The 13,437-nt window shown below is 39.3% G+C and overlaps 1 protein-coding gene across 4 annotated transcripts in view; it reads left to right on the forward strand.

Annotated features, from left to right (window-relative positions):
* The window catches only part of QSER1 (glutamine and serine rich 1), a 46,639-nt gene that overhangs the window by 22,136 nt on the left and 11,066 nt on the right, over positions 1–13,437 (forward strand). For all 4 annotated transcript variants that reach the window (XM_056354413.1, XM_056354412.1, XM_056354414.1 and 1 more), the window contains 4 exons: positions 294–4,001; positions 6,783–7,075; positions 8,373–8,489; positions 9,100–9,233. In XM_056354413.1, the coding sequence (XP_056210388.1) occupies positions 294–4,001; positions 6,783–7,075; positions 8,373–8,489; positions 9,100–9,233 (4,252 nt within the window). The remainder of the gene's footprint in view (positions 1–293; positions 4,002–6,782; positions 7,076–8,372; positions 8,490–9,099; positions 9,234–13,437) is intronic.

The raw sequence follows: 13,437 nt of genomic DNA on the forward strand, positions 1-13,437 counted from the left end.
ATTTTTTTTATCTACAATTTGCATCTTAAGGATATAAGTTTTCCCTTGGCAAATTGCTGTAGGTATAGAATTTGGAATTCTTAAAAATAACTTGCACTTCCAATTTGAAAATTACCCACAAGTTCCTCCCTTTATATATTTTTGTTGAAAAGGGTGATGATCCTCAAGAAGGTTATATTTGTAAATGCTCTAAGATCTTACAATTAAATCAGTTACAGAAATGCAGAGTGTGGTATCGTGTAAAGCTCCCTTATGCTCTTTTCCCATTCTTGTTTTGCTTTTGTTTTCTCCAGGTATGCATTCCTCAACAGCCACAGAACTATTTGTTACTGGAGCTTTGCCAACCTCTGGAACATTTCCACCAACATCTGCTTTATCAGCCTATCAGCATCCCAACACTTTCAGCAGCAGAAGCTTTGCTACTACCCCTTCTCTTACTCTTCAAGATACTACTTTCAGTGCTACGTCAAATGGTCTCTTAACTACCCATGATCCTTTATTACAGATTAAAACATCGCAAGGCACTGTTCCAACTGCTTTGACATTTGAGCGCCTAGGCAGTTCTGTTTTGAGTACCAGTATACCACCTCAGTCATCAACATATCGTTCTGCTCAAGAATCTGCACCCCATCTTTTGCAACCTCAATTTAGTTTGTTGCCTTCAACTCTTGGAGGAGCTCAGCAGGTTTCTCAGGCGTATAGCACACCTGTCTTTACTGGTTCCACTGCTTCCATCGATAGAGCACTTCAGCGAGAATGTAGTGTTATTAAACACCATCAGCGGCCTTCAAGTACTCAGTCTGTTCAGGCTCAACTGACTGTTTCACAGCATTCCTTACACAGCTATTTAACGAGTACAAGTGGAGTGAATTTTCAGGATACGTCTAGGCACTCGGCGTTATCCTGCAGTCCAGTTGGAGATGTTACTCAGGTGAGCAATGGAGGACCACAGCAGAAGACTTCTCAAGTCACAGTGGAACTTGCTCAGTCGTACACATCTGCAATTCCATCTCCTGGTTTTCCATCTGCTTCCACAGCAAAAGTGAAAAACTGTTCCACGAAGCAGCCTCCAAGGTCAACGAAGACCCCCAAACCTCAAAGTGTAGCTCCCACTGTGCAGACACAAAGCTATGCCAAAACTGCACAAAACCAGAGTTCTGTCATTACAGGCCAAGCACAGATCTATTCTACAGCACAGCTCCCAAGCCTCCTGTCGGTCAGCCAGTCCCAAAATTATGTTTCATCCCAGGCTCAGAATGTGCCACCTGTCAGTCACTCACAGGATTTCTCATCCAGCAAGGTTGAGAAGCTGCCCTCGCTGTATAAAACATTGACTTTTTCTGGGCAATCGCAAACTATTACTTCTGATAGTCAGACTCTAAGTTACTCCTCAGAGGAACAGGTACTGACTTCGGTTCCAAATGAGAACTACTCTGGGCAAACAAGGGAACTTTCTTCAGTCAGCCAATCTCAGAGCTACTCTTCCAGTCACTCTCAGGGTTTATCTCCAGTTAGCCAATCCCAAGTTAGTTTTTCATCTCAATCACAAGTTTTATCAGCTGTTAGTCCTTCAGAAAGCTATTCTTCAGGGCAGTCTTTAACATTAACGTCACCTTCTCTTTCCTTTAATTCCTCTCCTCGGATACAAACTCTTCCAGCCTCGAGTCCTAATCAGAGCTATATTTCCTTACATTCTTCTCAGAACTCTCAATCACAAGAATCCTCCTCTCCACAGTCTCAAAAGTTTTTGCAATCTGTCCAGTCTCCTCCTTTTGCATCCCCAGCTCATTCACAGACACTGCAGAACAACAGGCCTTCCTCAGAAACCAAGTCATATGTCAAAAGGAAGTCTGACTCTAATTTGTATGCCTCATCAAAACAAGAGGAGGAATTATCAATGCAGGATATGCAGGCATTGCAACAGCAAGCTACTCTGGAATCTTCCACTCAAAGGCTAACTGATGAGGAGATCGGTGCTCAGGATGCATCTTATAGGGTCTCAAAAGCAGATGACAGATACTCTCAAAGTGTAATCAGAAGTAACTCTCGTCTTGAAGATCAAGTTGTTGGACTTGCTCTTCAAGGAACAAAAAAAGATGAAAGAATGGTCAATTCTGTGGAACAGCTTTCACAACATATTGGCCATATCACTAGCCTAAGCCATGATATGAAAAAGACAGCTAATTTAATGCAAACAACACAAGTAACTGTGAGTGCTAAAGAGCTAAACCAGCAACATTCTCTTATGCATAAGGTACATGAAAGTAAAGCTCAAGAACAGCAAGGCCAAGTCATTAGTACACCATCGCAGGTTCAACCTCATGCTTTAAGACACGGTCATCAGCTGTGTTTGCCCAGTGCACAGGTACTTCTGGAGTCAGCCTGTGACTTGCAGATTCTTCATCAGTCAATACTGCAGTCAGGTTTAGGACAAGCAAAGGTATCACCGCAAGTGCAAAGAATACAGAGTCCTCAGCAGGTGACGCATCCGTTCCTTCAGATGGATGGTCATATAATTCAAAGTAATGGGGGTCATTCTCAGCAACAGCTTCATGCTCAGAATTCAGAAGTAATGAAAATGGACGTTTCTGAGCCCTCGAAACCACTACAGCAGCATTTGACAACAAAAGATCATTTTACTCAGACAAATCAACATGACTCCAAAAATCAGTTTGTTTCTCTAAGTTCAATATGTTTCCCAGAATCTATACTTCTCAGTGATGAGAGGAATATATTATCCAACGTAGATGACATCTTAGCAGCAACAGCAGCTGCCTGTGGAGTGACACCATCTGACTTTGCCAAATCGGCTTCTAACGAAGAGGAAATCCAGTCTGTTGAAAACAGCGAGGAGTCTAAAACACAGTTCCGATCAATGGATGTAAGACATTTGTCTTCTGGTTTCAGTGCATCACCTACTGTAGTTGGAAAGCCAGCCAGCATAAGTAATATTTCTCTGAATGGAGGCCAAATTACTATAAATCTTACACCCGTGTCAACAATACAGACAAAACCTGTGAACCTTGATCAACAACACATTGAAACCTCTGATCAAAACATACCAACAAGAATGACCTCTCCAGCCCTTGGCCCTGGTCAAGAAGAGCAAGAACAAGGGGCTGTTCCAGTTAAGAAACAGTCTAGCATCAGTCATGAATCTGAAGAAGATAATGAGGCTTCTGCTGATGGTACACTGAATGCAAGAGACACAGAATTTGTTTCAAGCGGTAGGAGCCTAAGTGAAGAAAGTGCTGCTTCAGAGAATGATTTTAGTATGGGTGGCGATGATGGTACGGGAGCAGGTAACCAGTCAAAGGGCCTATTGCAGCCACTATCTGTGCCCCAAAGTGGAGATGGAACCATTAGTAGAAGTGAAGAAGAATGCCATGATTTAACTCCAGGGAACCTTCAGAAGAAAAAAAGCAAAGGAAAAAGCCAAACCAGAAATGCTGCAGAAGATGACAGTGCACTTCAGAAACAGGTAAAAAGAAGCGGACAGTGTAAACGTCAAAATTCAAGAGGAAATGAGTCATGTTTGACTTACTCTTCTCCTGTTTCTGAAAGTTGTTATGATACTTACCAGCATCAGGAAAGAATGAGGCAAAAAATTAAAGAAGTCGAAGAAAAACAGCCTGAAGTCAAAACAGGATTTATAGCATCTTTTTTAGACTTTCTAAAGTCTGGGCCTAGGCAGCAGTTTTCAGCTCCAGCTGTACGAATGCCAAACAGGACTAGGCGACCAGTTACCCAAATAGTTCGTGCCCCTTGTCTACAGTCCTCTGCAAAACCTCAGCCAGCAGCAGCAGCACCTGTAGCTGCTGAGGTTAGTGGAGAAAGTCCAACCAAAAAAGTTGATGAAGAACTTAAGAAAAATTTAGAAGCGTTGCCTTCATTTTCTTCTGATGAAGATGATTCTGTGGGGGGTAACCACGATCTTCAGAAAAGCATCTCTACTGCATTGTCAGCCCTGGATGATACATCTGATAGAAAGAACAAATCAGGTAAAACAGTACAAGTCCCTATGTTGGAGGAGATTTCTGTAGCTGATGGGGAAAAATAAAGGATATTTTTAGCTGTCGTCAAAACCAATCAAAACTTTTACCTGAACCTGGTTTTAATTACAGTGACAATTAAGAGTTCTATTCAAAAGGTGTGTTGGCTATGAACTAAGCTAGTGTTTTCCACAATGAGAAAAATAGGTAGATAAACTTTCTGATGCTACTAAGTAGGACTCTACTAATGACAAAAAGTTATTTTAGCCCAGAATTGGAATAATAATTTTCTCTGGCTTAGAATGCTAAAATACAGTTTTCATCTGGAAACCTCAACAAACCATCATGTCAGCGGTTTAAAATCTATTTTAAAAAAATTCTGGCAAGAGAACATATTAATAATGACCATCAGCAGAGGTTAAGTTCTTTCTAGTAGGGTTAAACGTGTGCTTTCTGCGATGATAAGAGTTGCACAGAGTATGTTTATGAAAATATTTTTGCACTTTAAATTGAGCACTGATTTGGCTGGTCTCGTCCAAGATGGGAGTCACTTGACTCTGATTTCAGCCATATTAATCAGGAGTGTGGCAGCTCCGTGTTGATATGCTGCTAGCAAAAGAAAAAAAAAAAGTCTGTTTTGGGCAGGGAGGGGCAGGCAACAACCACAGTAATGGTTTTCCACACACTTTCCTGTTTCACTTGTATTACATTTATGCTGTGTGTGATGTTCATAGCTTGTGAAGTTTGTTTTCTCTGGTAAGCAATTAAAAACTATCCAACCCATCACATAACTGTATTAATTCAAGAGAAATACCATTACCTTCCAAAATAATCACAGGCAGAAAATGAAATATTTCTTAAACGCTTCTCAGGACCCACGACCCATGGGCTGATTCTTAACAAAACAGAATGAAGTAATTTTTTCTCTTTTTAGGTTAAAGGAGAGAGGGAGATATTTTTTTTTTTCTCTAAGGTTGACATGATTACTGAAAAATGCATCACACACTTGAACTTCAATTATAATAGTCAGACATAAAATACCAAAAAAGATCGCAGAATGTATGATACACTTAACAGTACTTCATCTTAATTACTGTTCTGTTTTCTTCTGTATATATTTCTATTAAATTATGTTAAGTTCATGCATTTTGGAAAGGCTGTTACAGAAGATGAAGTCCCTCGTGTTGAATCATTTCAGTTGAATGTGTATTTTAAACAAGAAAGCAGTGACTTTTTTTCCAGAAAGCTAAAATGCGGACAGTGCCATGGTGTGAAGCCTCTTGCTGAGCTTGTTAATGTTAATAAGCCACAATCTATGTACAACTTGCTGAGGAAGTATTTCATATGTTTTTTGTTGGGTGGGCATTTCCATTAGTGTTTTATTTGCAATGATTTCTTTTACAATGTTATTGTATCGTCTTTATTATTCATAAGGTTGTAATATCTATACCACCAATTTCTTGAGTTCACGTTCTTGTTTTGTTATATACAAGATTGTATGTTACACAAGATGCTTAGCAATGACTTCATACTTGCTGACGTTTTGCAGATTTTTCTAGTAATTCTCTCTTCTGTCTGCTTTTGCACATAAGTATGGAAAGACAAAATTAAAACAGTCTTTTGTTGTAGTATTAAGTAGTGTATGTACATTTATCTGCTGTTCTGAAGAATGTGTAGATATACTTGGGGAACTAATAATAGCGTGTCTAATTAAAGCTGTCATAGCTCTCACTGAACAAGGAAATACAACTTCTTTACAATAATGTGATATGATATATCCAGAAGAACATATTCCATAGCTTAGCAACTTTACTGAGTTGATTTAATGAATTTTCACATATCTGGCATAAAACTTTTGTATTGACACATTAATTTGGTATTGAAATAATTTGTTTTGAATAATTTTGATTAAAATGTCACATTATCTTTTTGTTTTTTCAAGTGAAAAAGTCAACAACTAACACTGATTGTAACAGAGCTGTAAAATGGTTATCTTAAGTTTGAAGCCAGTTTCCTAAGTGATACTAATAATTATGCTATAGCTAATATCGCTAAATTTCTTTTAGATCAGCAGGTCAGTGTTAAAAGTAATTTGTATAAAAGAGTATAAAGTAACAATTAAAAAGGATTTTGATTTTTTTCAGGTGGGAAAGAATAATAATTTTGAAAGGTGGGAGTTTCCTTTGGTTCTTTGGCATAGAGAAGAATGTTCTTTCCCTTCTTTGTTTTGTATTAATCAGTTGTCATTGCTCACCTCTGTTAATATTAAAAGTTACTAGAATGTTGCCAAAGTTTAAATCTGGAACTTCCAGTTACATTGTTACCAGATATAAATGATCGATGTCCAAAAGTCATACAGCAAATGTTTTCTTATTTCATGTGTATTTCTCTTTCCTTAATTCAATTTAAAAAGACTACTGATCTGCAGATTGGAAACATGATTCAGTGTCGTAACCTTTACTGTTGCATTTGCTGAGTCACACAAAATGCAACTATTTCCCGTTGATCGTGTCTGTAACTGAAAAATTGTTTTCTAAAGCATTCATCTTTGTTATTTCTAGATGCTAACAGATGCAGCAGTTTAATACAAACAGAGGTATACCAGCTACAATATTTTGGTTTTGTTTAAGGTTTAGTTGTGGCCGAGATAATGCTTCTTTTAGAACAGGTGTTTTTCCTAGAATAGTTTTTTAATATGTCTTGTAACAGAAAAGAAGAAAAGTAAATCTATTCCCATTTTATGTTGCTAATCCTCGATAATTTAACTAAAATTTGGATTTTTTTCTTCAGAAGCTGAAAAAGCGGCGGTTACTGCTGCCACCACTGCCACCGCTAGTGCTGTAATAAAGCAGGAATCTCCACAAACTGCTCCTGTAGTCAATGTGCAGGAGAAAACGAATCCAGCTGACCCCTTAAAAGTAGCTCAACAGGATGTTGTGACTTCAGACCAATTGGCAAAAATACAGGCAACTGTCGCAATAGAAGGATGTACTGATGAGGAGAATACGGACAGTGGAGGAGAGGGCATGTACAGAGAACGTGATGAATTTGTTGTGAAGATTGAAGATATAGAGACGCTAAAGGTAATCTGAATAGTTGCTGGGGGTGGGATGGGGTAATAAAAAAATCCTGCATATGAATTTTGCCTCAACACACTGCCAAAAGGGGAAGGGCTGCAGGTTACTTCTCTGTTCCTATTCTAATATTCCCTGGACACTGCCAAGGTGACTTGAAGGCGTCTTTCTAGTGCAGGTTATGAATATCTGTTGTATGTACATGACCCATTTAATGCTACATACATAATAAAGTAAATCTATGTGCTGGTAACCTCTGTTAGAACTTGGAATTAATCTATTTTAATTATTAAAAAGCATAAATTTTTCATAGGCTGTTGACTACTGTGTGGGGTTCCCCCTCTCCCCCCTTTTTTTTTTTCTTTAAGATAATAGTAGGCTTTCCAGTGTATGATGTTGAGGAAGTGTTTTTTGAACTGTTGCAAAAGATCTTGGAATTCTCTTTTCTTTTTTGGAAGAGGTTCTGCTTGCTATTCCAACAAGAAATAGGTTCCATAATCAACCAGTACAGCGCTTCACATGAGTTCATGGGAATGTTCCTTGTCATGTTGTTTTGTTTTGTTCTTGTTGCTCCTCCATTTTAAAATCTTCTGCATGTTTACCTTTCCTTTTGTTACTATGGTAGCCAGCAATATTTTTACCATTAATTTCTAATACTTTTGATTACTTGTCTATGCGTTCATCCCCTTGAGTTTGTTTCAAATTAATTCTTGTGGCTTTGTCACATAAGACAAGTTTTACCAGTTTTAAAATATTCCTGTGTCACTTACAAATCTGATTAAGGTATGTTATGAGATATTTTGAATTTTAAATTTACTCAATTTTTGAATTTACTATTTGTACTGAACTATCTCTTTTCACATTAGTGCAAATATCATGCTGTAATGTACCTGGGCTTCTGCTACAGAATCTCTAGGGACTTGCAAGGTTTTTGCTACTTGTGATTCTTGCATTTTTGTGTTAAAAATATTTCCTAGAGCAAAAGAATAAAAAATTGGAAAGATGTTATATTGTTTAAAAAACAAAGTTCTGTGGCTCAGTTGCATGGTACATGAGTTAAGACATCACAGCAGAGGCAAAGCTGGCTGGCACAACTCCAGCGCTGTGAAAGTAAAATTTGTGGATTGCGTTATACTTACTGTAGTTCATATCATCATGTTTTGATGCAACTAATGACTAAGGGTTTGGAATTTTGAATGGCTTTTCAATTTTATCCCTGGGTAACTTGCTCAAAAAATATAATGCACAAACACTTTTGGGAGAAAAGTAAGCACTGTTTTTAGCAAATAATTTTATGTTCTTACAGGTTGCTTTGCAAACAGGAAAAGAACCTCCAGCTATATGGAAAGTACAGAAGGCTTTATTGCAAAAGTTTGTTCCTGAAGTGCGAGATGGACAGAGAGAGTTTGCTGCTACTAACAGTGTGAGTCTTAAAAATTCCTTATGAAGCTTCATGAAAATTGATTTCCTTAATGGAAGTCTAGGAAACAAAATATGATGTTGTTCTGACATTCATTCTGAGTAAGCATCCTTGGTGGGGGGGAAGGTTTTGTTGATTTCCTCCTACTCTAAAATTATCTCTAAATATATTCATGGGCAGATTCTTTGCTTTCCAGCATGGGTTCTTTGGTATCAGTCACACTGCATAAAGGAACAAGTTTCCACAACCAGAATAGTCGGTGGAAGCAGGCTTGTGAACTAACTGCTTTCCACAGTGGGAACGATACAGATAGGATACAACTTCAACAGACAGCCCTTTTCCAGGCAGATAATCCTTTTGGGATAACACATGGTGGGGATTAAATAAAGGGAGAAGATCAAGCCCAAAGCACCTCTTGCCTTATTTTCTTACTTTAAATATTATGTAGAAATCCATTGGAGAATTTCTCTTGAATTATAAATGCTGTAGCATGGCTCATCTTTGTATATAAACAAATCGTTTTTAAACTGGCTTCTTTTTCTTTAATGTTTAAATTTTCAATTGTTAAACTGAATAATTGTACTTAACAAACACTTGTGTATTTTTTTTTCAGTATCTTGGGTATTTTGGGGATGCAAAAACAAAATATAAACGAGTGTATGTGAAGTTCATTGAAAATGCAAACAAAAAGGAATATGTCAGAGTATGTTCAAAAAAACCACGAAGCAAGCCTGTACAGTCAGCAAGGTATTTTATTTCAATTTGTTTTTCATTTTGCCGTATTGTTTTCATGTGAAGATCACACTTATTTGAATAAACAAGACTTACAACTCAGGAGTATGTTAATTTGACTTCAGTTGGAAATAGAGAACTGTGTGTTTTGCTTTAAAAAATGAGAGATAAATTACTGCCATATCAAGACTTCCCTACCCTGAAGCTGTGGATTTCAGTAATCATTCATTTTAGAGGTGTTTGGGCTCCACATGCTATTTCTTCCTGTCACCTTTTGACCTGTTAATCAACATGAGGATAGAAGCCTAAAGGTGTCGTGATCCTAATTTTTTGTGTGGTGGTTTCTCCTGCCCGTGAACTTGCAAGTTACATATGTTTTTCTGGATTGCTTTAATGACCATCCTGACCCAGTATATTAGAAGTGCCATGCTTTCTTCTCAATCATGAAAAGTTAATTTAGAAACTAAAGTTGATTGTTGAAGCCGGTTTTTGTAGGGATGTTTTTCTCCCTTTCGTATGTCCTTGCACACTGAGGGTGTTTTAATATTCTTATTGTACCTTCCCTACCCCTTTCACACTGCCCTAAAATGTCTTATCACTTTGAGTCATCCCATGTAACCTCTATCCATGCCTTAAAATCAGTAATTTCAGTAGTATTGCTTTTAAACCAAGGATAAATAAAACCTGAACAAGTCACTCTGGAGATCCATGTGTCATGGTTTAACCCCAGCCAGCAACTAAGCCCCACACAGCCGCTTGCTTACTCCCCCCCGCAGTGGGCTGGGGGAGAGAATCAGAAGAGTAAAGGTGAGAGAACTCGTGGGTTGAGATAAAGACAGTTTAAGAGGTAAAGAAAAAGCTGCACACACAAGCAAAGCAAAACAAGGAATTCTATCACCACTTCCCAGGGGCAGGCAGGTGCTCAGCCACCCACAGGACAGCAGGGCTGCATCACACGTAGCGGTGACTCGAGAAGAAAAAGTGCTGCACCTCCAAGCATCCCCCCTTCCTCTTTCTTCCCCCAGCTTTATATACTGAGCATGACGTCACATGGTATGGAATATCCCTTTGGCTAGTTGGAGTCAGCTGGCCCAGCTCTGTCCCCTCCCAACTTCTTGCGCACTGCTCAAAAGTCCTTGACTTAGTATAAACACCACTTAGTAACAACTGAAAACATCAGCGTGTTATCATCATTGTTCTCATACTAAATCCAAAACACAGTACTGTACCAGCTGCTAGGAAGAAAATTAACTCTATCCCAGGTGCAACGGGGACAGTATCCATCCCTTATTCTATATTATATGTCATGTCCAGGTACCACGATACCCGATACAACCCAGTTAACTGCCATCACCTTTCCTGTCTTGATATATACACACAGATATCATTCCCTTAGTCTATGGGCCATGCCTCTAAAGTGTTTGCTGAGTTCATTTAGTCTATGACTTTGGGCTCCATCTGTCAAACTAGTCCTTGAGGGCAAGAGCTGGTGTGTGATGTCAGGCCCCTGCACGCTAAAGGCAGTTCTAGTTCCATCACCACTGCATTTGTTAAGATTCTGTCATCCAAACTAATTCTTCATTAACCTGAATAATTTTATGATGTTACTATTGATAGCACATATAGCAACTATTTTAGTGATGACATACAGTATTACGTAGCAATTAACATCATACAATTTTAAGTCATTGGCTGTTCTCACCCAAATCAAATCCCCTTGAGGTACACACTGGAATTCCCCATCCTTCCACATTACCCACCAAGTGCACCCAAGTTACAACAATTTAAAGGTATTTCCATTACAGTCTCCATTCCCAGTCCCCTTTGAACCAGACCATCAGGTTTAACATAGCAATGAACTCTTCTCCTTGCCTCTGCTCTGACTTGGACTTACCACAGACTGCAGTCTCTCAGAGGTGTATCTACTTCAAGTGGAGCCTTATCTGAGAGCCACAATCTTTTGAGGTGCTCCAGCATGACCTCATACACAGCTGCTGATGCTTCAAGCTGTACCTGCTGCAGCATGGGCTGATCCTTGGGCCACAATCCCTCCACAGCCGTACCTGCTGCAGCACAGACATAACCACGGCCATAGATGCTTTGAGATGTACCAGCTCTGCATAGGTTTATCCATGGCCACATATGATTTGGGGCATCCTGCTGCCATGTGGACTCATCCACAGGTCACACAGTCCCTTCGGCTGGACTTCCAACCTGTCCGGTACAGCAGCACAGAAGCAGTAGCGATGCCCTGGCCATCTGCCAGCCCAGGCATGTCACCATTGCTTTATCAAAATGTTCCCAGGCACAGCAGAGTAAGACGATAAGCAGCACAGCAAGCAGTGACAGCAAAAAGCAGCCACAAACGAGCACTAGACTCTTAAGATACAGTAAGGCAAGCACGCCGCGTGGCAAGCACAGAAGCCTGTCAACTAATAGCTAAACAGCAATAGCAGCTATAAACTTGATCTGGCACATTCCAATCAAATCTGTCATTATCTCAAACCCTTTGAGCCCCACGTTGGGTGCCAGAAAGGACTGCTGTCATTTAACCCCAGCTGGTAGCTCAGTCCCACGCAGCCACTTGCTCACTCCCCATTAGCGGGATGGGGGAGAGAATCAGAAGAGTAAAAGTGAGAAAACTTGTGGGTTGAGATAAAGACAGTTTAAAAAGGTAAAGAAAAAGCTGCACACACAAGCAAAGCAAAACAAGGAATTCCATCACCACTTCCCAGGGGCAGGCAGGTGCTCAGCCACCCACAGGACAGCAGGGCTGCATCACACGTAGCGGTGACTTGAGAAGAAAAAGTGCTGCACCTCCAAGCATCCCCCCTTCCTCTTTCTTCCCCCAGCTTTATATACTGAGCATGACGTCACATGGTATGGAATATCCCTTTGGCTAGTTGGAGTCAGCTGGCCCAGCTCTGTCCCCTCCCAACTTCTTGTGCACCTCCAGCCTACTTGCTGGCAGGGTATGAGAAGCTGAAAAGTCCTTGACTTAGTATAAACACTACTTAGCAACAACTGAAAACATCAGTGTGTTATCAACATTGTTCTCATACTGAATCCAAAACACAGCACTGCACCAGCTGCTAGGAAGAAAATTAACTCTATCCCAACTGAAACCAGAACACCATGTAAAGAAAATAGGGCAAACATGGCATGGCTTTGATTATTCTAGTAAATATACTAGTGGTGCTGCAAAATGCTATGGCTGTGTCTCTCACACAGGTACTTTGGCTATGAGATTCCCTCTGTCACTTTCTTCTGATAAGGTTTTCACTGTCATTCACTTGCTAAGGGTTTTGCTGTGGCATTTTGTGTTGACCTTTGATTGTGCTTTTGGAAAAGCTTGCAGGTTCTGTATTGTACAAATTCATCCTTTAATGCTTGGTTTATTTTCTCTTCTCACAACTTTAGGTGATATCTGAAGGTTTTCTTTATGGTTTTTCAATAGTTATAATGCAGATATGTTTTCTCTTTCTATTGTAAGTAAATAGTAATGACAAATTTACAGTGCTTATCATTTAGGAAATGACTGTGGTTTTAAGTCTAGTTTGCTCTCAAAGAAAGCAATGCCATCAGATAATCAATTTTATAAAATAATTAAAATCTACTGAAAACTACGTAGGATTTTGATGCTCTTTTTTTCTTGGGCTACAGATGGCTGTTCCAGAACTGTTCCTCCAGTGCTCTGAAACAATCCCGTCTTTTAACAAAACATGATCATGATTAGGTTGCATCATATGATCTTCTCTCAGTACTATTTTTTGCTTTTATTTGTCTTTACCTGATGTTTTTACTGCATGATGTATTTCCGGAGAGCAGTCAGATTCCACCTCTGCCTTTGTTTCACTAAGCTGGATTAATCAAGGTCTTTCAACTTCATCCTTCTCTAAGGCAGGCTTTCAGTTCCTCCAAGCATTCTGGTATCTGTTGTCTGCATTTTGGTTTCAAATTGTCATCTTTGACAGATGACTAGAATTATTCTCAGTGTTCCAGAAGATATTAACAATATTTCTACAGCACATTTCACTGCTTTCCCATTTGGACAGAAAAATCGTGGCTGACCCTTCCGAAAGTTGTATTACCTGCCGTATTCTCAAAACTGCAGTGCATTATTAGTCAAAAGGTGTATAACTTTGTATTTATGTTATTGTTTCCTGCTTGTTTTCCTGTTTTGAGTGGTGGGAAGATAAAGGAGTTGTCTGGTTTCTTA

The sequence above is a fragment of the Falco biarmicus genome, chromosome 10 (assembly GCF_023638135.1).
Source record: "Falco biarmicus isolate bFalBia1 chromosome 10, bFalBia1.pri, whole genome shotgun sequence".
Classification (NCBI taxonomy): Eukaryota; Metazoa; Chordata; class Aves; order Falconiformes; family Falconidae; genus Falco; species Falco biarmicus.